The 23063-nt window shown below is 40.1% G+C and overlaps 1 protein-coding gene and 2 long non-coding RNA genes across 12 annotated transcripts in view; all 3 read right to left on the bottom strand.

The window, feature by feature from the left end:
* Positions 1 to 2730: 2730 nt before the first annotated feature.
* Positions 2731 to 8602, bottom strand: LOC128852524 (uncharacterized). The gene is made up of 4 exons (XR_008450408.1): positions 8461 to 8602; positions 4087 to 4200; positions 3298 to 3430; positions 2731 to 2837 (listed from the first exon to the last, which is right to left on the bottom strand). It is a non-coding gene; the product is annotated as an uncharacterized LOC128852524 (long non-coding RNA).
* Positions 8603 to 10849: 2247 nt separating this feature from the next.
* On the bottom strand, positions 10850 to 12244 carry LOC128852525 (uncharacterized). The gene is made up of 3 exons (XR_008450409.1): positions 12138 to 12244; positions 11574 to 11632; positions 10850 to 11102 (listed from the first exon to the last, which is right to left on the bottom strand). It is a non-coding gene; the product is annotated as an uncharacterized LOC128852525 (long non-coding RNA).
* A 732-nt stretch (positions 12245 to 12976) lies between these two features.
* ZNF385B (zinc finger protein 385B) overlaps positions 12977 to 23063 on the bottom strand; it is a 170031-nt gene continuing 159944 nt past the window's right edge. For all 10 annotated transcript variants that reach the window (XM_054070076.1, XM_054070074.1, XM_054070077.1 and 7 more), the window contains 4 exons: positions 18428 to 18673; positions 17136 to 17314; positions 15944 to 16045; positions 12977 to 14401 (listed from right to left, as the gene is read on the bottom strand). In XM_054070076.1, coding sequence (XP_053926051.1) covers positions 14183 to 14401; positions 15944 to 16045; positions 17136 to 17314; positions 18428 to 18673 — 746 coding nt within the window. In that variant the 3' untranslated portion in view covers positions 12977 to 14182. The remainder of the gene's footprint in view (positions 14402 to 15943; positions 16046 to 17135; positions 17315 to 18427; positions 18674 to 23063) is intronic.

Genomic DNA, 23063 nt, shown 5'->3' on the forward strand with positions numbered 1-23063 from the left:
AACGTTGCTTCTCAAGGGTATTTGTGCTGCTATGCAGGAGTTGCTCTGTTAGATGTGATCTGCTGTGGGTAGGTGACCTTTGCAATCCTGGTGGTACCGCGTTCATCATTCTGCACCCTTCAACTATGCTGGTTCTAGGGAAAATCCTAATCTGGGGTGAAACCAGACTTGTTCATCTTGCTTCAAATTTTAGTTCTCTTAAATCATTAACTTTATAAATTATGTCTTGAATTTCTGTAGAAGATCTATAATAATCCAGTTAGAGAAATTCTTTGGTCTTACTTCCACATCTAAGGATCTGCATCTTTGGTTCTTGGGCTTTTTAAATTATTATTATTTTTAGTTTATAGGCTCTGACTAATTAAGTATAGAAGTATTTGCCTATAAAAAAGGATCACTTTTTCATTTTAGCATGCTAAATGTTGCTCAATATAAAGTTTATAATGTGTCTTTACAAGAAGTAACATTTCACTGTACTCCTTTTTTTAAAAAATGTTAGGTTTTGTGGCAAACTATTGTATTGACTTGTAACAGTAAACTCTGAAGAAATCTAATTACTTCAGGAAAGTAATTTGGAAAGTACTTTAGAAAAGTATCTTTTTCATTTAAGGATATGTTTCTGATTAATCTGTGCTTTAGGCAAGAAATGTTGGTACAGCTAGGTCTCAAAATAATTATTTGAGGGTGAAGGATATGCTTCATACTTTAAATTGTAGACTGATTTACAGACATGCAACACTTCTGCAACTTAAAGCTGTAGTTCTAAAAAAAAGGAAAGCAAGCCATTCACAAGTTTAACTGCACTCCTCCTAAAATAACAGCAGCTGGCCATAAGAAACTCTTTGTACATTACTTCCTTTATTCTAAGATGCAGTATAAAACAAACATAATGAGCTATTCATCTCTAGTGCCAACTTCACTGATAGCCAAGAGTCACACTTTTATTCCTAAAGTTTTGCATTTAGGTAGCATGAAGCATCAGACAGAATCATAGATTGTTAGTCTTTATCTGTGTATCTAGCCAGAGTTTCTAGTATAATGATCCATGCTTTTCTTTTCAACAGGTGTGCCCATGGGAGGAGCACAGCTGGTGAGACAGCTGCATGGGGTTGACTTCATGGAGGTTCCTGCAAGTTTTGTGATCAACAGAGGCTTACAGATTTCAGAACTGCAGTTCTTTCCTATTTCCTTCTTCCCTGGGTTAGTGAAGAAATGGAAATTCCTTAGATGGAACGACTCTATGCAGAATTACTGTAACACTGTTGTCGTATTTTTCCTTCAACAGTAGGCCAAGCAAAGGAGGCCACATGCCATGTCAGAACATGGAACTGAACTGTATACCTCAGTCACGGTGCTTCTTTTAGCAGCCAAAGCTTTGTCTCCAATTGCTGGCATTGTGCGGATCAATGAATGTATGTGAAGAACCTTTGAAAATACAATTAATTACAAATTCAAGTTCTAACTAACTAAAAAGCTTGAAGAGGTCTCCTAACTTATCTGTATTTTGAGAATATTAAAGATTATTCTCAATACATTTAAAAAAAACCAACCAAACAAAAACAACCCAAAAAGGAAAAAAGCCCAAGTATGATTAATGTGAAGGTCTCAAGTAGCAATAAATAATTCCCTCCCCTCCCCCCTTTCTTTGTAAATCGGCCTGAAAACTTTTCAGCAGACTGAACTATTTCAACTATAAATCCTCATTCCAGGTGTGACAAGCTCTACTGAGCGTTTCTAGAAAGCAAGTGGGTGATCTGTTGAAATGCATCCTTGTGTGAACTGCTTGTTGAAAACATGCAGCCCAGATTTCAGAAGAGGTGGGAACAACCACTGCCATCAGCCTTCCAAATACCAAACAAAAAAAGTTTGGTGATTCTCATCTTCTTTATCTGTCATGATGAGAAAAGTAAATTCCTTTGACAATGTGGTGAAATATATTTCTAAAGTGACAGAGGATTATCATAATTTTTTTGATCCACATCATCTTAAAAGAAACCCTATTTGCTATCTGGAGTCCATTTCTATTGACTTTATTTTCTGAAAACTTCTGTTTTGGAAGAATCATATACACTAAGATTTGATCAAAGCTGGAATAAATTTTCTACATGTGATGCTTCAATGGATGACTGGTCATGTCAATAAAGTCTTGGGGGAATTGCTGTTTGTAACATAGATATACTGTATTTAAATTCTGTATTGTAACCACTTCAGTGTTGTTCCTCTTTGATACATTGAAGAACGTGAGTAGTTATCACATTCAAACATTGTCCTCAGTCCACTTGGTATTTGTATTAGCAGTGGAAGATCGCATCCAAACATCATGCAATTTAAGTTTCATGAACAGGTTTCAAATCAGAGCAAGAATATAAGGCAAGAAAACAAAGGTATTTCCTCTTTATAATGATGTTAATATGTTAAGAAGCCAACATTTTGTCAGTGATCTCAAGTTCTCTGCCACTGTGTCCAGAGGAACAACACGCAGTAGCATTTTGTGCTTCTTCCTTATGTCAAGGTGAAATGATGCCAACAAATCAGGATGAGAGACTTCCTTTCTTTCTCATGCCAAGAATAAAATTTCTTTTGGTGCTCACTAACATTTTTACTGAAATATTGTGAATATCTGACAAGTTCTATTAATCTCAAGGTTCTACCTTCATTATCAATGTTCCACATTATTACAGAAGTAGTTGAAAGTCTACTTTAGAGTAAACACATGCAATGAGCATATGAATAGAAAATAACTATCGCCATCCAAAGTTCTTCATTGCCTTCTGTTAACTCCTTGATTTGGGACATTTGCCAGCTCTGGAGATGTTGACAGTAAACGTAAATGTGCCCTGTGGAAAATGCATAGAACTTCTGAACTTTGCATACATCGCAGCTTTTTCAAGTAACAGAATCAAATTTAGCAGTTAACATTTTAGTCCTAGGGAAAACAAACAAACCGACCAAAGAAGCAAACAAACAAAACAACAATAAACCTGAAAAAAGGTTTAAGGGTTTTAGCATGCAAATATATTTTATAGGTGATCAAGCCACGGTGCACAGACAGAGAGATGTCTGTAAAATGGGTTGGAGTGGCCAGGTGAAGTTCCTATTTGATGACCCATTTCATAAGATCTATCAAGTGTCTATCAAACAACTTTTTCGTTTAAATCTCTAAGTGACAACACATAACTGCATTTCAAATCACAACTGAATTCTGGCTCACTCACAATGTAAAACAAATACTGACAGTCTGAAAACATAACTTCATAAATATGTTCTCCTGCTTAAATGCCTGTAAGTGCATTGTACCTCCTAGTAGCTCACAAAAAATCTCGATGCAGTGAGAGCTTAGTCTCCTCTTGCAGCCCACCTTGCATAGTCTCATCTTGCTGCCTCCTCTCTGCACCAGTGGAGCATCACCCTGGCCCATGGCAAGCAGTCACTACAGGACACAAAATTAAAAACAAAATCTCAACTTTCCATTAGTTCCCTTTAAAAATAGATGTTAATAATGGCAGGCAATATAAACATTTTCTGGAAGAGGCTAAAACGGCTTAATGTCTTTTTCCCATGACAGAGACTGCAGAGCAGGCCAGCTCCAATGATTTAGAAGGCATAAGGGTGTTTCCAGCATTCAGTCCCAGGGAGCGAATGGCAAGTAGTAACTTTTAAAATTAACTGTTGCATTTGATAATGTGGATGTAATTCTTATCACCCTCTAAATTTGAACAGTTCTGGTGTCTTTGCTACCACTGATCAGTATCTTCTACGCTAAATCATTTACAGAGTACAGCCACTGAAGATGACTTATGAGACTGGTGTCAGATTTGGCACCACAAAGGGCTCAGGTTGTAGAAAGTGCTTATGTTTGCATGTCTCCTCACCCATTATATATTTCAAAGATGGGTAGCAGAAAAGGGGGAGAATATAGCTGGAGCCTGTTTGGCATCAGCAAGGAACTGCAGTCTGCAATTTATGGGTTGGTAGACATCACAGGTGAAAAACATCCTCTAATAAAGCCCAAACTTGTGTCAGATGTGTTCCTGTTCCCATCTCCTTTTTTCTTAGGGGCTGAATAATTCATCAGCAAACACTCACCTGTGGAAGTCACAGGTACATCTTGTACTAGAGGGTTTGTCTACAGGAACTCTGATTGTCTTTCCACTGGGAGAGTGAGACAGGAAGCCAAAACACAGGAAACGCATCCCTGCCCTAGGAAAGGAGTGAGGCATATACTCAAAGCATTCTGGAGGATTAATGCGTCAAGATATCACAGGATCACAGAATCACAAGGTTGGAAAGGACCCATTGGATCATCAAGTCCAACCATTCCTAACACTCCCTAAACCATGTCCCTCAGCACTTCATCCACCCGTTCCTTAAACACCTCCAGGGAAGGCGACTCGACCACCTCCCTGGGCAGCCTCTGCCAGTGCCCAATGACTCTTACTGTGAAGAATTTTTTTCTGATATCCAACCTGAACCTCCCCTGACGGAGCTTCAGGCCATTCCCCCTTGTCCTGTCCCCTGGCACTTGGGAGAAGAGGCCAGCTCCCTCCTCTCCACAACCTCCTTTCAGGTAGTTGTAGAGAGTAATAAGGTCTCCCCTCAGCCTCCTCTTCTCCAGGCTAAACAATCCCAGCTCTCTCAGCCATATGGAAGGGTATTACTGCAGTCCTGGACTCGGGGGCAGACAGACAACAAGAGACAGACCTCTTTTACCTCTGAGGCATGTCAGATATTCAGCAGGGAATTAAAATCCAGCACATATTGTAAGACATGCGTGTGCCTTGCCACGGTGTGTGCCTTGCCATACTGTGGCTGTGCTGCCAGCAGTGCTGTTTTGCAGGGTGAGTGGACTGTACTCAGAAAAGCAGCACACCTCTAGGTGTGCCTATCAGGAATTATACAGACAAGGAAAAGCAAGAGTGGAGCCAGTGTATTTGTCCTTATATAAACCAAACCCCCACTATTTCCTTTGCCCTGTTTGGCAATGAGTAGGCTTGCACTGTTCAACTGTGAGAGCCTCAGTGCAGCTCCGATGAAGTCAGGCGAGGAAGATCCATTTTTCATTCAGCCTTTGCAGAAAATGTTAGAGAACATTTTAAAATTCAAATTGTATGTGAAAACCTGATTTGGCACAGTTGAACAAGAAAATTAGCTTTGAATGAAGCTACCACCTGCCTTCCTGAGGAGATAATATATCCCAAAATTGAAGTGTTGCAGGCATCGCTGACCCTCTATAAGACAAGCATCAGATCTGCCTGAAAATGTGCTTAGCACAGTCAAGGCTGACAGAGCTTAGACAGATAAAATGGAAAGGGTCATGGTTATGCTATCTCCTATTCTTAGGCATTCTTACATGCTAAAATCTGACATCAGAACAGCTCCTGCCAGTTTTACTCTCCCTGCAGGTGGTGGTTCTTTTTTGGAGGCAGAGATCGGAGGTGCTGCTATAAAAGTGAACAGTGGGGAAGATATGGAAGATGGACTGTTTGGTGACCACAGTTTAGGGAGTTGCTTTCAAGTTAAGGGCAGAATGGAAAAATCTCACCAGCACTTGCTGGAAAATGAAGACAGATTTAACTCAGGAGACAGAGGAGGGAGCTAACATCTTGACAGGCTATGAGAACTGTACCAACGAGGCTGATAGAGAGCTGGAGAAACAAGTGGCATTGTTTGATGTGGTCAAAGAAGGAGCTAGAGAGAGGATCAAAGATTCAGCTAATATAGTCAGGAGATAAGGCAGGACAATGCTGCAATAGCTTGAGACATGGGATGGTGAGAGCTTTGCTGGCAGAAATTGGTCCTTGGACAGTGGGAAACTCTTCTCTGCTACAGCTGGAGGAGAGGAAATGTCCTAATAGAAAATTAACTTGGGTGGATGGCTCTGTAGAGAAAGCTTAACCAAAAATAAAATCTTTATATGAGCAACTGGCCTCATAAAGGGAAACATGAAATCCCAGGGAAACTAAATTGAAATTTCCCTTGTTGGACAGGAGCTGTGTTTGGGTCTGGAGTACCAGAGGGGGTCCTCATTGCCTGGAGTATGGCAATGCCTGGCCAGTGGTGTTCCCCAGGGGTTGGTGCTTGGCCCAGTCTTGTTCAACATATTAATCAGTGACCTGGATGAGGGGACAGAGTGTACTTTCACCAAGTTTGACGTTGATACTAAACTGTGAGGAGTAAATGATACACCAGAAGGCTGTGCTGCCATTCAGTGAGACCTGGGCAGGCTGGAAAGTTGGACAGAGATAAACCTAAAAAAGTTCTACAAAGGCAAGTGTGGAGTCTTGCAGCTAGAGAGGAATAACCCCATGCACCAGCATAGGTTAGGAGCTGACCATCTGGAAAGCAATTCTGTGGAGAAGGTCCTGGTAGACAACAAGCTGGCCTTCAGCCAGCAACGTGGCCTTGTGGCCAAGAAGGCCAATGTTATCCTGGGATGCATTAAGGAGAGTGTGGCCAGCAGGACGAAGAGAAGTTGTCCTCCTCTAGTCGCTAGTGAAGCTGCATCTGGAGTATTATGTCCAAGTTTGGGCTCCCCACTTCAAGAAAGACAAGGAACTACTGGAGAGAGTCCAGCAGAGAGCTTCGAAAATGATTAGGGGACTGGAGCATCTCTCTTATGAGGAGGGGCTGAGTGAGCTTGGGCTGTTTAGCTTGGAAAAGGGAAGACTGAGAGGGGACCTTGTCAATGCTTATAAATATCTTAAGGGTACAAACTGGAAAACAGGAAGTTCTACCTCAACAAAAGGAAAAACTTTACTGTGAGGGTGACCGAACACTGGAACAGGCTGCCCAGGGAGGCAGTGGAGTCTCCTCTGGAGATACTCAAAACCTGTCTGGACACATTCCTGTGCAACCTGCTCTAGGTGTACCTGCTTTAGTAGGGGGAGTTGACTGAGTAACCTCTCAAGGTCCCTTCCAACCCCAACTATTCCATAATTCTCTGAAAACTGTGGCTCAGAATTAGTTCTCTGAAAGCACTAACTGGCTGCTGGGCACATTGGGCGTTTAAATGTGCTGAAATTACATTGTATATTCAAAGTAAACCGCAGCCTTTGAAAAAGAAGCCTACGTGCTATAGTAACACTGGCTGTTCCTAACCTAGGAAAACGCATCACCTCCTAACTAATGTGTTCTCAGCACCACAACAACCAAATGCTTTCATGTAAGATTGACCTAAACACGCCAGTCTTTTCCTGATGTGACCTGTGTCACGGAGCTAGACGTGGCCATCCTGACACTTGTGCTTCTTGCGTTTCATGGTTGTGAGTCTGGCTATGCCTGTTTTTCTCCTTGGTACATCTGATTGAGAAGACATCCTTTTCCTCCAGCACACCTTATGTCTTCAGTGCAAGAAAAAGCTGTCTGCTGTTTCTAAGTGGTTCCCAAACTAACAAAACCACTGCAGACACCTACACCCACCCAGACTCCTATGAAGCGACTGGCCTGATTCTGTCCCTTCGCACAATGCATTAAAATGTTTTATACTGATAGAGTATATTTTGCTACTGTTTCTTTCAGTTCCATGTATGTCCTTAACATCTTTCTCTTCACGTCTCATGGAACAGAGACAAATAGTCACTGAAAAATTATTGGCAAAGCGTGAACTCTACCTTTCAGTTTTGTTTCATTTGTTTGGCTTGCACAATAAAATCGTAACATTTTGTCTATATTTATTTCAAGGGGGAGAAAGAAGTAATTTTTATTTACACAGTTGTATAGATCTGCATTTCTTTTCAGTGAGAAAAAAATTCGTGTAGTGGATTATCTACATTCCTTGGATTTTGCTGACCAGGTCTCCAGACAGATTTCTTTCTCCACCTCACATAACCCCACTCCTGAGATAGTAGGTGCCCTAATTTCAGTCAGCATCTTACCCGGATAAACCAGTAGACATTCATCAGATTCACCCAGCAGTAACCTTACCGTCTGTTGCACAAAGTATTTTTTTTCCTGTTATTATCCACCCTTTTGCTGCTGCTTTAGTTATATTACTAACATTACCCTTAAAAAGTCCATAATACATGTCTAAAAGCATGACCATTGTTTGTATTGATATTTCCTTTATAAGTCTGACAGGGCGCAGAAAAAATAGGCAATTCAAAGCCCAAACAGTCCATTGTTCCCAAACACACGCACCCAGAGAAAAAGGCAGAACAGGCGCCAGCCACGGTGCTTGAGGCCCTAATAGAAGTTGGCTGGCTGTGAACACAGGACGTGAGCAAGATTGGTGTGAAGTTTTCCAACCATCAAATTGGTTAGACTGTTTCAGATAATCTAAACAAATGACTTTGTGAAAATGTGTTTGTTTTCTCAAAATGCCCCAAGGCCCAAAACACATCACAGTGGTATTACTGCAAAGTCCTTTTTTTTGGCCTGAAAAATACAACTACAGCCCCTCCAAACTCCAGTCACAATATTGCAGTACAAATAATTTCCCCCTCTTTTTACTTTGACTCTCACCTTTCCAGGTAGTTCTTCCTTTCAGTTCCCCTTCTTCACTCTATTACACGTAAGATGCTTTGTCCTAATTTTTCAGGCTTTCATAGCAGGTGCCCACCATGTTATGAACAGTCAGTATTTAGTGCTGCAAAGTTTCCTTCAGATTCCAATTGCCCCGTAAAGCAATGATCAGTGTTGATTTTTTCAGAAGCTGACCTCTTTTTAAATCTTTTAGAATTTTGACTCATTTAGGATGGCAGTATCCTCTGGAGCTCACCTAGCCTGTCCGCCTGCTCAAAGCACTTAGAGTTGGATCAGGTTGCTCATCTGGCCACACAAAAGAGTCTCCCAAAGGGCAGACGTTGCTATAACCTTCCTGGGCAACCTGCTTTGGGACTTACCCACTTTTCCTGGGAAAACTTTTTTCTTATGCACAGTTAGCATGTTCTTTCCTGCAGCTCTGGCTGTCTCCTTTCATGTGCTCACAGGGTTTCTCTGAAAAGCATCAATCTCTCTTCCCTGTGACCACCGATCACACTCTTGAGGACAGTGGCCAGAACTGCCACGACCTTCTCCAGGCTCAACAAATTCATCTCATTTTCCTGGATCCAACGTGCTCATTTCCTAACCCCTTTGTGACTTTCTCCCGGAGGCCCCAGACTGGACACATTACTCCAGGTTCAACTTGAAAGTGCTGAACAGAGTGGTTTGCCATGGCTGTTAACCATGGTTTGCTAATGCAGTGCAGTATCCAGGCACGTCTGCTGCCACAAGGGCGCACTGCAGACTTGTGTTCCGTTTGTGCACCACAAAAATTGGGTGTCCCTCCACCCCCCACTCTGCCTGGGTCTTTTCCTATAGAGCTGCTTTCTGGGGAGCAAGCCTGGTCTGCAATATCCCACAGTGTCACTCCTTCCCAGATGCAGGACTTGGCCTCTGAAGCCCATTAGGTTCCTGTAGAACCATGTCTCCAGCTTGCTGGGGCCCCTCTGGTGACAGCCTTACTCGCCAGCACACCGCCTGGAAAAGGAGGCTCCCTGAGGAGGTATTAAAACCTGTACATTTGCCAAGTGCTCTCATCCCACTGTACAGGACACAGGTGAGTCTGTTGGTGTTACTGACCCCTGAGGAACACCACTCAACTGCCTGTTGCAGACTGCATACAGCCACCCAGTGCTTGGAGGTTGGTGGTCCAACCTTTTTTCCGGAAAACTTGTAGCCACCCACCTTGTCCATGCTGCCCCCCTTTGTCTGCAGGGATTCTATAAGAGGCAGCGCCAAAAGCCTGACTGAAGTCAATGTAAGGGCATCCACTGTTCTTGACTGCACAGACAGGTATCTCATCACAGAAAGCACTCAGGCATAGTTTTGCCTTTTGTAAACCCATGCTGACCAATCCCAATCACCTACTTGTTTGCATGTGTCCAGATCTTCCTCCTTGCATTCTTGAAGACTGGCACAAAATTGTCCTTTTTCCAGTCACTGAGGACCTTCCTCAACAGCAGCCTTTCAAAGATAACAGGCTCGATTTCACCCCCTCCAATTCTGATGTTTGGCAGGAGTCGGCTCTTGGCATTCAGCATCTAGCATAGTACCCTATCAATACAAATAAATATGAATACGAAAATAAACCAGATAGAAATATTTCTAAATCAATGTTACTTTAATAAAACACAACATCATAATAGCTAAGAATACTAGATACTAATATATATATATATATATATTTTTTTTTTTTTTACCTGAAATGCTGGTCATTCCAATAAATGCTTGAGGATACTTAGATTGTCACTTGAAAAATAGAATGCTAAGGAAAAAATGGTTAAAATTATACACTAGCTGTAGTAAGAAAATCATCATGACCACTGCCACCAGAAGGTGACAGCTGTAGAGATTTACTGTCCAACCAAGCATGAATAAATAGTATAGTACCTCACTTATTCAAGGTGACACGTTCAAAAGATACAGAGCAAGATTCACTGGATTACAGCCAGATGCATAAAGGTAGTGAAATACTTCCTGCAGACCTCAAGATAACCATATTCTTTTTTTCCAGACAAATGCAACAAACTCTTTTGCTAAACTTTTCTGAACACAAGATCTATAGTCCAAGATCACAGAATAAGGAAGTAAAATAAGGTAAGGTATTTTTAAATAAAATAATCTCTTTCTTAGAGGAAACGGGTATGAGTTTACAGAGTCCATCTGACTCTAATTCACATTGTAACATTATCATAGGAATTCAAATGATGGTATGGAGAGGGCAAAGCATGTGCTAGCTCCTGTCTTCTTCATTCTGCTATCTTACAAAAATCAGAAGGAAAGATTGTGTTACTGCAGAAATGAGAAGCACACACATTAGTATCCTGCAGTAGTTATAGAAGATCCTATTCCTTTTGTTTTTACTAGAACTATAAATCTGTACAGACTACTGGACCATGTCCTCTGCTTGATACCCTTCTTTTGCCGTCCAAGGATCATGACCCAGCCACAGGTGCCAGCAGAAAGTTCGTGCTGATGTGTCTGTGTCCATGTCTGGTCTGGAACCTTTTTCTTCTGCTACAGAATGATGGCAGTGCCAGGTGACAATCCCCGGGCAATACAGTGCACATTTTGACTTCTCATATAGGAAAAACTTGCAGATCAGTGTGCAGTAAGCAGACCTAGAATAACAGACAAAAGAGAGGATGTGATCCTATTACCTCAGCCTTATTCCCTTAGTGGTTTGCACATTCAATATATTTATTCAAAATGGCAACTGTGATGCAATTATTATATTTCTATACTAGTTCTTTGTTATAACAAATCCATTGATTTAATAGCCAAGTATCTGTAATGATATTGCATGTCACGAAAAAATATCCTAATGTATCAAAATAGCAGCTGATATCCTTTGTGCAAGTATGGTAAAAATTTTCCTTCTGGTGTAGAGCTCATTTCTAAAATGCGAGATCTCAGCAGGCATAATGAGAGGTTTTGCCATTTATCACATAATTATCATCTCAAATTCTCAGTCCTGCATTTCATAGACAAAACTTTGGTGGCAAGCGGAGTTACAGTACACAGACTGTAAGTTAACATAGCAAAGAGCACAAAGGGTATTAAATATAAATCTGAACGTGAACCTTCCTTACCTTACAGCTACGGTCTTCTAGATCCCTGTGTTTCACAGGTCAAGTAATCGCTCTCATTGCTGAATGACAAGACACATTCTTTCACTTTTAGTGACCCAAATATTTTCCCAGCGGGCTCTGAAATAATCACCTGTCCAACAAATCTACACGCCCCTGGCCAGTCCTCTCCTTAGTACAGGTTTTCTGTATTTTATATGGGAACATTTTCAATTGCAGCAATTTTCAATTGCTTTAAGTTTCTCATCACCACCAAGAGGTTATAAAAAAGAAGGTAAAATAGTACATAGCCAACTGCTGTTTCCTGAAGAACCAATTAAAGTACACAGTTCTGTAAACCTATTGCATGTTGGCCAGAAACAGGCTCTTCATGCAAGTACAATCTCTGAAAGTAGCTGAGCAGTTAAACATTACTGCCTACAAGCATGAGTTACAAAACCAGGCACGAACAGATGCACATGGAAGAGTGCCTCCCCATACCACCTTATAATTCTCACAGTCCACAGGATTAATACAACTGTACCTGCTTCCCCAGAGGATGCCACAAGTCTGGACTCTCTTACCTACCCCTTTGTAGGTTATTCTCCAGTGCATCATCCACTCACAGCACAGTCGACTGCTCCACTGAAGAGTGGAAATCAAACAGAATTACACTTGCAGAAAATGGTCTCTAATACGTTGCAACTATGAGGCACCTGTTGGTTGGTACCTTCTCTGTTATATAAGAACCTGAAATTTGTATTCCTTGGCCTCTGTGGATTCTTAATGGCCCTGTTGGCTTTGTATTAACCCTAACAGCCTTATACTTAAGTCTTTTTACTCTTGTACTCTTTACTTTTCACTTTATATTAACAAAGAAGGAATTTTTTACAGAACAGATCAAACTTTAAAGCATGGAAAAAGGTAATTTCAAAGCTTCCCCAATTATCTCCCTTCAAAAGCACGCTGTCAAGCAGTTGCTTACTTTGCCCATGCTTCTGAGCAAATCCTGGCTCCAAAGTGACCTGCTTTTTGTCTCAGGTATGACCAAGCTAGTTGTAAAGCTAATCCTTCGTCTCCATCAGCAATGGCATAACTATGGTGTAGCATTTTGGTGGTGCAATAATAAAACCATAATCGCCCATCTGGCTCTACTGCTTCTTCTCCTGAATCTCTGATGTAGTGGATCTTCACAATCTTACTGCAAAAATGCCCCAGTAAAAGCTGTAATAGCAAGGAAAAGACGTTAAAACATGAAGGAAGTAAACACAGGCCCTGTAATTATACTTTATTGCAACTCTAATGCTTTGTTTGCTCCTGAAGACTCCTTTAGCTAAATTTGTTTGTTCCAGGCATTTTTTTATCCCCTACCAATCAATAAACACAAAAAGCATGTATGTTTTTATTATTTTATTGAAAAGGTACATTTAAAAAAATACACAGACATTTTACTATTATGGATTGCAGATAAAGATGCTCTAAAAGTAATCATATTTTTTTTTCTTTTCTTCTACCTGTTGTCCCCATTATCACATAATGACTTCAGTCTGAGTACTGCATATTGATATCACCTTTATAAAAGGGTTGGGGAGGTAAGAACATAGGTCAGGCATTACTGCAATATATTCAATAAACAGACAATACAGTCAATTATAAATATTTTATGTTCTGTACATTATTGCATTAGGGAGCCACAATGTTATGCAGCATCGTTACAAAGGAAAATAGTTAGAAATGAAGAAAAGGGATTTTTATGTATAAATACACGGATGCATTGACATCTTGAACAATGCACGTGAGCTGTGGTAATGTGCAATTTAAAAGCTTTTTTTTTCTCTTTAAACATTGCTTAGCAACATCAGTGAGGAAACAACAAAAATAACTTAAATGAAAGTAGCAAACAAGTAGTAATCTTAACTATATGTTATATGGCTTTCTATTTTTAATTTCTCTAAATAAAGCGTGACACAAAAGAAATTATTAAAAGCTTCAGCGCGACATTGCTTTCAAACATTTGCACAGAAACTAAAAATACTAAAATCAGACATGTGATACATCTTTAGTACTACACAAGATACACCAGTACCGGGGTCTAGGACAGCACACAATCCCTGTCAACAAGAGCACACTGAAAAAAAAGAAGGACGCTATTAATTTTTGAGATGTTATCCACAATCAAGCATTTGGTTAATCTACTTTTTTTTTTTCCCACATTAGAGTATAGCCCATTGGTTTTCAGAGAAGTATTTACATAAGTGTGAGGAAGGAAGACCCTAGTTTTCAAGTCTGTCAGGAAAATATTTTACGTTCCTTGACTCCAAGGTGCATCATACACATTGGGGGGAAAAAAAAAAGAAGAGATGCATGAACCTTCAATGGTTTAAATTTTAGGTGCAATTAAGTTTTTAGTAAGTTACTCTCTTTGGATTAAAAAAAAAGAAAGAAAGACTGATAAAAAGTTGTCTAGACTCCAAAATGCAGTACCATAAATGATGAATTTTATGTTGTGATTGGTCGAGGTGTCACGCTGGATGGCATTTCAAAAGAGAAAGACATTTTAAAATCTTGCCCCTTTCCTGCTTTTCTTTTACCCTTTCTACTGGCCATAGTTATCTCTTTTTTACATCGATAAATTAGTATGGTGCAAAAAGTATGGAGGCAGGTGTTGCCCGGATGGGACCATGGCCTGGCCTGAGGAGAGCTGGTGGTATCGCAGGCGCCTGGAACAAGGAGGCAGATGGCCGGGGAGGAAGGGACAGAGCTGATGATACAGCTGCAGCCGCAGCAAGAGGAGATGAGAGAAAAGCAGGTGCCAGGGGCTTAATCATGTCCTTCTGGAATGCAAGCTTTGCCTGGAATAAAACACACAGAAAAAGCAATGTAAATATGGTTCTCCCCATGCCCACTTTTACACGAGGGTGAAAAATGAACCCTGACAAAAGGCATGTTACGGTTTCTCACAGAAGCCTCACGTCAGCTGCATTGTCATTGTACCCAAGGCAATTAAAGCAACCAAACAGTATATTTAAAGACACACAAATCTCTTGAGTGTAGCGGTAGTCATACTGATGTTTAGAAGGAAGAATAATTTGCAAGTGAACAACATTAAATTATGTAAATCGTAACTGCGTAAGAAATATTTAAAAAAACAGGATTAAGACTTCAATGTCAAAAGTCAAAAGTAGAGGGGTCAAGGTTAGAAACTAGTATTAGCCCAGTCAGCTTTTTACCTCTGCCAATGCAGAGCTGCTCTTTCGAAAACAGAAATATTTTTTAAGATCAATATCACAAAAAACCTCTTTCTGAAAGAATTATTACTCGGTTTATAATCTACAGTCATTGCTGGTGCTTGGGGTGGAAAAGCTAACAGAAATATAAGCACTATAGTCTCACTGAAAATGTCTGCACCACAATCACACATTTGTGGGGGCAAAGATACTCATATCCTTCCTTTATTAGTGAATGTCTTTCCTTACGCAATAGACTATAAAATGATGTATTATACAACTGAAGAAGATTAGCATGTGCAGAACATAGCAAATGGGGTGGCTTGGAGAAAGCCTGCAGCATTTTCGTTTGCCTCTATACAATTGCAAAGATGTATTAATATTTCAGCTCTTCACATGCTTACTCTTGTGCACACACATTTGCATCTCTGTCTTTCCAACTTATAATTGTTTTTGTGCCATAGGTGGCATGTGCTTTTCCCTAATGAATAAAATACAGGCTGACTCATGAGCAAATAAACATACAATCTGTGCTGCGCTAGAGCCAGTCTGAACCCTGGCTGCAGCAGACTGGCAGAACCAGCTTGGGGAATTCCTGGAAACGCAGGTGGGTGGGAAAGGAGGACAGCTAGGGGCATAAACGCAGGAGAGGTGTTTTGGCACAGTCCAAGCATGCAGATAGGCAATCAATTCTTCTAAACAACTGGTAGCTCTTTTGCAGCACCACACAGCGCTCTGTTTTGCTGTATGCAGAGAATGAGCATTAGTATTTTTATATCTTAACATCTTATATCCTGACTGCATCTGTCAAAACTGAAAGTTATCTCAGGTGCCCAGAAAGACAGAGTATATACATTTCAACCTTCAAGGAAAGTGCACTATCTCAGCAGAGCAAATACCTTTCCAAAGCGCACACAGTTCTTTCCCTATTCCACTGATTATTCCCTTCTTCCTAGCAGTAAATAACACTCAGAGTGCTGTCTGTGTGCCTTTGACCAGGCAGACAGAATACATAACTATCATCAAATCTGATCCCTGTACAGACTCAGCTGGAGAGGGAAGAAATGCTGTGGAAGCATCAGGTCTGTCATGTTCTTGTCACTGTGTGGTGGGAGTCCCCAAGATCACAGATTCACATCAACAGTGATAAGAAATAAAAATACTTACTGCTAAAATACTTGGGCTGCGCTGCAGTTTGTTGTAAGGACTATATTTAGGTTTCATAGGCTTTCCTGCAACTCTGTCCTTGTGCCTTCGGCTGGAAATGTGCTGAAATAAATATCCTCACATTTAATTAGCTGTTTAAACATTTCTCAGTTTTGAGTTTGAAATTGATTTATCAGCAGGATATGCCTAAGCCCTGTTTGTAAGATAAAGTAGGTTCTTTAGAGAGAACAAAGATGTGCTTTGCTAAATTAAACATAACAATTTGGAGCAAATCAAACAGAGAAGCGGATACTAAGCAAATACAGGGAATTCTGTGATCCGAGACAGGCTCTGCAAACCCTTGATATTTTGGTTAGTATTTCCTTTTTCCACTTGAGAAGCTTTGAACCAGGCAGAGCTGTAATCACTAGGTCACACAAATATTCAGAAGTAGGAGGTAAATTTCAGTCTCACTGACGTTGTTCAGTTGAATAAATAATTCAGTATTAGCTGAAGGAAGAACCGGTGCTCAGGGATATGTCTACACCGTGCAACTTAATACTATCCTAAAGATAACTGAAATAACAGAGAATGAGAGCACAGCATCATCCAGTTAAAGATTCCTGTTTGCTATCAGAAACCACATATCTATATGAGCACAACTCTGAACCCAGAGCTAATTAGCTTGGACAGAACAGAGCTGCACGTTCATACAGCTATGTTGTTAATGATAATGTTGCTCTACAAAATTCATACATATCTACAGTATTACCCTCCTGCTGATCGCTCTAAATAAATAGATTCAAGTCACATTGCACTTCTCACATAGTATTAAAAAGTTTCCCAGCAGACTGAAACAGCATCAAAAGAGGAATTCAGGGAACTTCAGCCCAGAATTTCTTCCACTTGGGAGACCAAATTTCAAATCTCTCTGTCGTCATAGCAAACTTTTAAACTGGAATTGTTATGTTATTCATTGATAATGACATCTTGTCCATCTCTCCCTTACGAATCTCAAGCCCATTTTTTCCCGGCTGACACAATTAGGTGAACTTGACCTATAGTGAACTACTCAAAAATAGTTGTGAGATGACAGAAAACAAACAGTAAGTCCACTTTTTGCCAAAACACCTTCACACAGACCTACATCCCACCTACAATACTGCAATATAACTAAAAACAAACAAAGGACCCCCAGATATGCGCAAGCTACCTGTTTAAGCTGAATTTCTGAATTAACATGGACATCACAAATTTCACAATGAAATGTCTTGTTCTGTAGCCCTGAGCCTTTATTGCCATTCTGCACCTTCAGCCGGGATCCAGGTCTAGGGTAAGACTTGATGGGACCGGCACCATTACGAGCCTCAACCATGGTCTTGTGCTTGGAGCCTAATGGGCAAGAAGACACAGGTGCATTAATGCTCAGCAACTTAAATCCACGTCCATTAGTCTTGCGACTTTTTGTAATACATTTATCTTCAAGACAGAATGGTTGAAGTCAGCACAGACCGGGATTAATGGCGGCTCTGGTTTTGGTCAGTGCAGTTCTCACTTCCTTCATCTAAAGGGAAACCAGAGAATGGAAGAAAGGTTTGCACAAAAAGGGAACAGCAGGCATGTTGGACCACTGCCTCTCTTTGGGAGCAGTGTGTGGCTATATGGCCAAGGTTGCTTATTCTTCTGCTAATATCCATATAGCTGCTAAATGATGAAAAAGGGCATTAGACGAGACTAGGAGAAGAACCACAGCAATCACTCAGAACCTGCCTAGGAACAGGAATACTTCAATAAGTATCTTCTGATCTGGAAGAAGTAGCCCCTTTGGCCATTTCAAGAATGGATTACAGCTGTAAAACCAGCTTCAACGGTTTGGTAACAAGCTTTACATCACCAAGACAACACAGAGTACCCATAGCACATTAGGAATTGCTGCTTTTGGCCTTTTTAAGACACCTTATATAATCTGCAAGAATAAAGATTCTAGGACATCTAGGAAATCTACGGCGGTCACCCTCAAATTATCAAAAATATCAAATAACGAAAATTATCATAAGTTGTACGGGCAAAAAAACAGACACCAGAGATAATGAGATAAAATATGAAAAAGAACTGACACAATTAGATGAATCTGACCTATGGCAAATATGAAAGACAACTGACATTTTAGAAACCTTAGTGTTACAGAAACCACTATGATCATAATACAACCCTTACTAGAGAAGCATAATGGAATCTGATCAGGTAACATGAACTGTAGGGATTTTGCCAACTAAAGGCTTATAGAATAGAGGAAGAACAGTTCAAAAAACGTAGAGAGGACTTTAATAAAATAACAAACACCACACATGAAACTATAATTAAGAGAAATGTTTTTGTGACTTGTCATTGTAAGTTTTAACTAAAAGGCTCTTCAGTGAAGTACAGCTACCAGAGTGTCAGAAAACCACCACCGAATTTTGAAAATAGTAACGCACAACTGACTTGCACTCCATGCTTACTCACCTGTATTGTGGGCTTCTAGTTGTGACAGGGAATTCACAGCTACTTTGCATAATGAACAGTATAATAGTTTTTTGGCTTTTTCCTCTTCTGACTCAGAAACTGTGTTGGAAGCTCCATTCGTGCTCTTGGAGGATGAGGCAGGCGTTACAGGTGTCACTGCTGCCACTCCAGGTTTGGGAAGAGAAGGACCCACTTCCGTACTGGACTGCTGATTTGCACTGCTAGGTTTTGTTTTCCCTTTATCTTCTAAAAGAAGCAAAATAGATAGGTCATAACATGCTGCACACAACAAAAATATCATACAGTAATAGTCCTGTGGTTTTAGTGAACATAACGCAACGGGAGCTTAATTAATCTCATTTTGTACAGGAAAGCAGCATCCTTGAAATCTTGTTAAAATCGTACCATGAAATTTGCGTAATTTGACAAAAGGGGTGATTTTCCTGCTTTTAAGGTTATTCAATGGCTCCAACAAATTCATGCTAGCTGTTGTTGCTGTCGTGCTGCAGGTTTGTCCAGCTGAAAGGAGCCCAAGAAAACCTAAAGGCAGCCAGGGTTAAGGACTGGAGAGCACTCAAACATGTGAGCCTTTGCACTGGGGATTACAAAAGTATTTCTGAAAAGCAATATATGAGCCTTTGGAATAGCTCAAGTTTCTCAAAGACACTGCAAGGATGCTGAAAGCATCCACCATTATTTTCACACATGACATTCCTCATTTCAGGTACAGGAGTTAATTATGGTACTACACTATACATATGAACACAGCTGCTAATGTTTTTAGGTTATTCCAAGAACAATTCCCTATATATATGGAGATCAGGTGGCTCCAATGTGCTTTCAGTGCATCCCTGTATCACTTCAGAAGCATGAGTCAATCATCTGTGCTCCTACGAGACAGGCAGGCAGGTATTCATTTTACAGATGGTGATCGCAAGGCGAGAAATCAAATTTCCCAGCTGTGCCTAAAGAGGAAGTTTGTGCCAGAGTCAGTATTCAAATTCTCCTTGCCTACACGTTGTCTACAAGAGCTCACTGCATTTCCAGCTATTCAACTGCAGTCCTTGTGACCACAGGCCATAGTAGCTGCCAGCAATAAAAGAAGCTCTCTCATAAAGAACATGGGGTGCGAGTGGGACAGTACAGTGGCTCTGGCATGAGCAGCCCTGACAAAATGGACATAAGAAAGTATTGCTCAAGTTGTCACTCAGAACAACAGGAATCAAATTTTATCATCTCAGCTAGTACAAAATCTACGTAACAAAGCTTTTTCATAACTTTTGAACAAAACTACTTATATCCCAGGGGAAACCTATGGCATAGTTTTAAATAGTGTTGAAAAAGTGATTTGAAGATCTAGGTTCTATTATGGTGATTTTTAAATATGGACCTTTGCACTTTATCTTTATGCTCCCAGGCTCAGGCTTAACATCATTGGCCCCTGTGCAGCGGGCCAATACTACCAAGAATTCAGAAGCAGGATTGTACCCGCTACAACAAACACTTGACAGTGCATATGAACTATGAAGAGGCGTCCTGAAACCAAACCCCACAGTTGTTGGCGTATTTCCCAGAAAGGCACTGCAGTAGATCAATCTTAGATTGTTAAAAACCATAAGAAAGACAATTGTAATAAAAGAACTATTATATTTTAAAACAGTGATAAAAATACTTTGAAATTACATGATATAAACTGTAACATATGAAGTACAAAGTCTACTACCAGGACCAAATTAATGATAAAACCAGACTCAAGCTATTTTGATTGTTAAAAGTATGACAAAACAAAGTGATGTTCAGTCATAGTTCATAGACTATTCAATTTTTATGTCTCTATAGCAATAAGTCACATCTGCAAAAATGTGTAGATTCTACACAGCAGAACACATTACATGACTTGTGAGTCTTCATAAAATACACAGTTTTAATAAACAGCATTTGCTAACATTCTAAATTAAAGAGTTTTCAACATGGACAGTTCTCAGAGGTGCTAAAATCTACAAAGGAAACACACTGAACTGCAACAGTTTGTGAATTCACATTACAGGAAAATAGACTTGATGCTGTTTTATGCACTGTTATGCCAGATGGCAAAGGCATAACACATGGATATATATGAACCTCAGTGCAATAAAAGAAGGTTCCTTATTATTTCACATTTCAGATCTGAAAAGAATAATGCACCTGCAGAACTGCAAGCTGTTTCTTAGTATATAGAGATTATACTTCTAATCTGGGGTTCTTTTATACTGTTTCCCATGTGGTTTTGTTTGTTTCTTTGTTTTTTTTTTAATGTCAGTATAAAGATTTGGTGCTTTCAAAACACTCCTTAGAGATAGAGACCATCTCCTCCTGTGAGAGAGAGACCAGCTTGTGCAGCTAATGCAGCAGTCACGCCAGCCCTCAGCCCTGACCTCACTGTTCTAACTGTCTGCAACAAAAGGGAGCAGATCCTTATTTTGGGTTGGTTTTGTTTTTTTGCCATCAAGCGTCTGTGGAGTGAGATCCTAAGCAATGGATTGAGATCCATTCCACACAGGCTACCAATCACCATCACAGACTGATGGTTTTCCATCACTGAATTTAACAGATGATTAAAAAATGAGAGATTTCATTCACCTCAGTTAGCCGTCCATCAGCTGATGTAGTACATCAATTTTTAAAATATTTCCTAGATTTACAGTGTTTTCACTATTCATAACACAAAGCAATTCTAGAATATATAATGTGTAACAAGCTAACAAGGAAACTTCTAGAAAACTAGAAAAAAGTTACCATCATCCAGCTGGGCTCAATTCTGCCAGCATCTCAGCTTTTGGAAAGAACCTCAGTTCACATAATAATACCATCATTTGAGAAGCTTCCTGACACAAATAAGCTCTTCATCCATGGGGATGTATGTGTATAAGGAGAGACACACGCCCCTCTGTGAATTAATGTTTCCTTTCACCATTTGAAATGCTTAATGCAGAACATCTTCAAAGATCATAATTGTCAGGTTATTATACACTTTAACTCCCACAGAAAGTACACTGCGCTAAGTGCATATTTGTCACTACAGTGGGGCCAGAATTGGGTTGTCCTGGCTTCTAAAATCAGAAAATTGCACTTCTCCAAATAGGTTTTTGAGAACAGCTTATTGTTTTCGATCCACAGAATTCAAAACACCATTTCTTATAGTTTTATGTTTGAGACAGAAATGCCAAGTATTCAACTATGCAAAGCACAGGAAATGCAAATTGCATGTGTAGATTATACAAAGCACAAAGAAGATTACTCTTTTATTTGTATTTATAGCACAGACTTAACAAATAATATCTTCATACAGAAATCAGAAACGTAACTGTTAATGCCTGCATGCGTATACCTCCAAACTGTAATCACTGTATTAAATAAATGTAAATAGTTAGATGCAGTGGTAGGACTATAGTCCTCTCGCAATTTTTGAAGGCAAGCATTGTTGAAGATAGGCTCAAATTTGCTCCGATTCCCACAAGCAGCAAACCTACAGAGCCCAGCAGAGCTGGGTAGAGGCCAAACAAGCGCACGAGTGCATTCACCCCACTCGGGACCACATCACCAGCTCGTTCCGCACTGCTCAGCAGAGCCCCGCAGGAAGCAGGAGATCACAGTGGTTCCGACCTCCTTCCAGGAAACTGTGATTTAACCTTAGTCAGGGTCAGGCTGAAATGAGTACATCATAACTCACTGGCAAGGGTTCATTTAAAATCTAACACATCCTGTTACACTGTATCTTATTATGATCTTTTTTTCCCCCCCATGCAGAAAGGCAATACTTCATCTGTGTTGAATTTCTGTCTTTAAATTAAGTCTCCCTTTTCCTCAAGACTGTAGATAAGTAAATTAATGGTTCATTTCAAGTTCTCACTGAAGACTGAATTTATTTTGAAATAGAGCCCCAGGAAAAAATAAAGCCAGCTAATTAAGTATCGCTTGGAGCTCAGTAATACCAATGCTCTGTGGCTTCCTTACATTGTTTCAATTCTGCTTTGAAGTTGTTTTCACATATTTTTGGTTGTTTGCCTTATGTTTGTGTCAGCATCATGTTAAAATTCAAGACTTATTCATCTAATTAGCACTGCCTCATTTTAGCTGTACATACCAAAGTCAGGACACAGTGCCGGATAACATCTGACGGGTTCAAATCTAACACGTTCTAGCTTCCAACACAAGACCAGCTGAAGTGATTTGCAGGTCACGTAACTCTCATTACACTTGGTAGGGCATAATCTATCGGTCTCACCCAGTAATGCCAAAATCCTAGCCCAGCTAAGTAAAAAGGGGTTTGCCCTGGCTCAAAAAGGGGCAAAAATGTTACCACAAAACTTCTTCCCTTCAACACTCAACCTGCATCTTCATTTTTCAGTTATTTTCTTTCCTGGTGACCAGCAGAAAGTGAACGTTCTGCCCTGGCTCATAATCCAGTGATCAAGGCAGTCCATGCAGAAAGCAAAAAGAATATTCTTTTTAATCCCTTTAACCATTCCATTAAGCAGTTTGATCAAGAGAGTTCACTTGGTTTATTTTGCAATTTGTGTGAATTATTTACAGTTTCACTATGTATATGTATATTTAAACAGTATGAAATTACATTTTAAAATTCTCTCTTAACATA

This window comes from Cuculus canorus, chromosome 6, assembly GCF_017976375.1.
Source record: "Cuculus canorus isolate bCucCan1 chromosome 6, bCucCan1.pri, whole genome shotgun sequence".
NCBI classification, from domain to species: domain Eukaryota; kingdom Metazoa; phylum Chordata; class Aves; order Cuculiformes; family Cuculidae; genus Cuculus; species Cuculus canorus.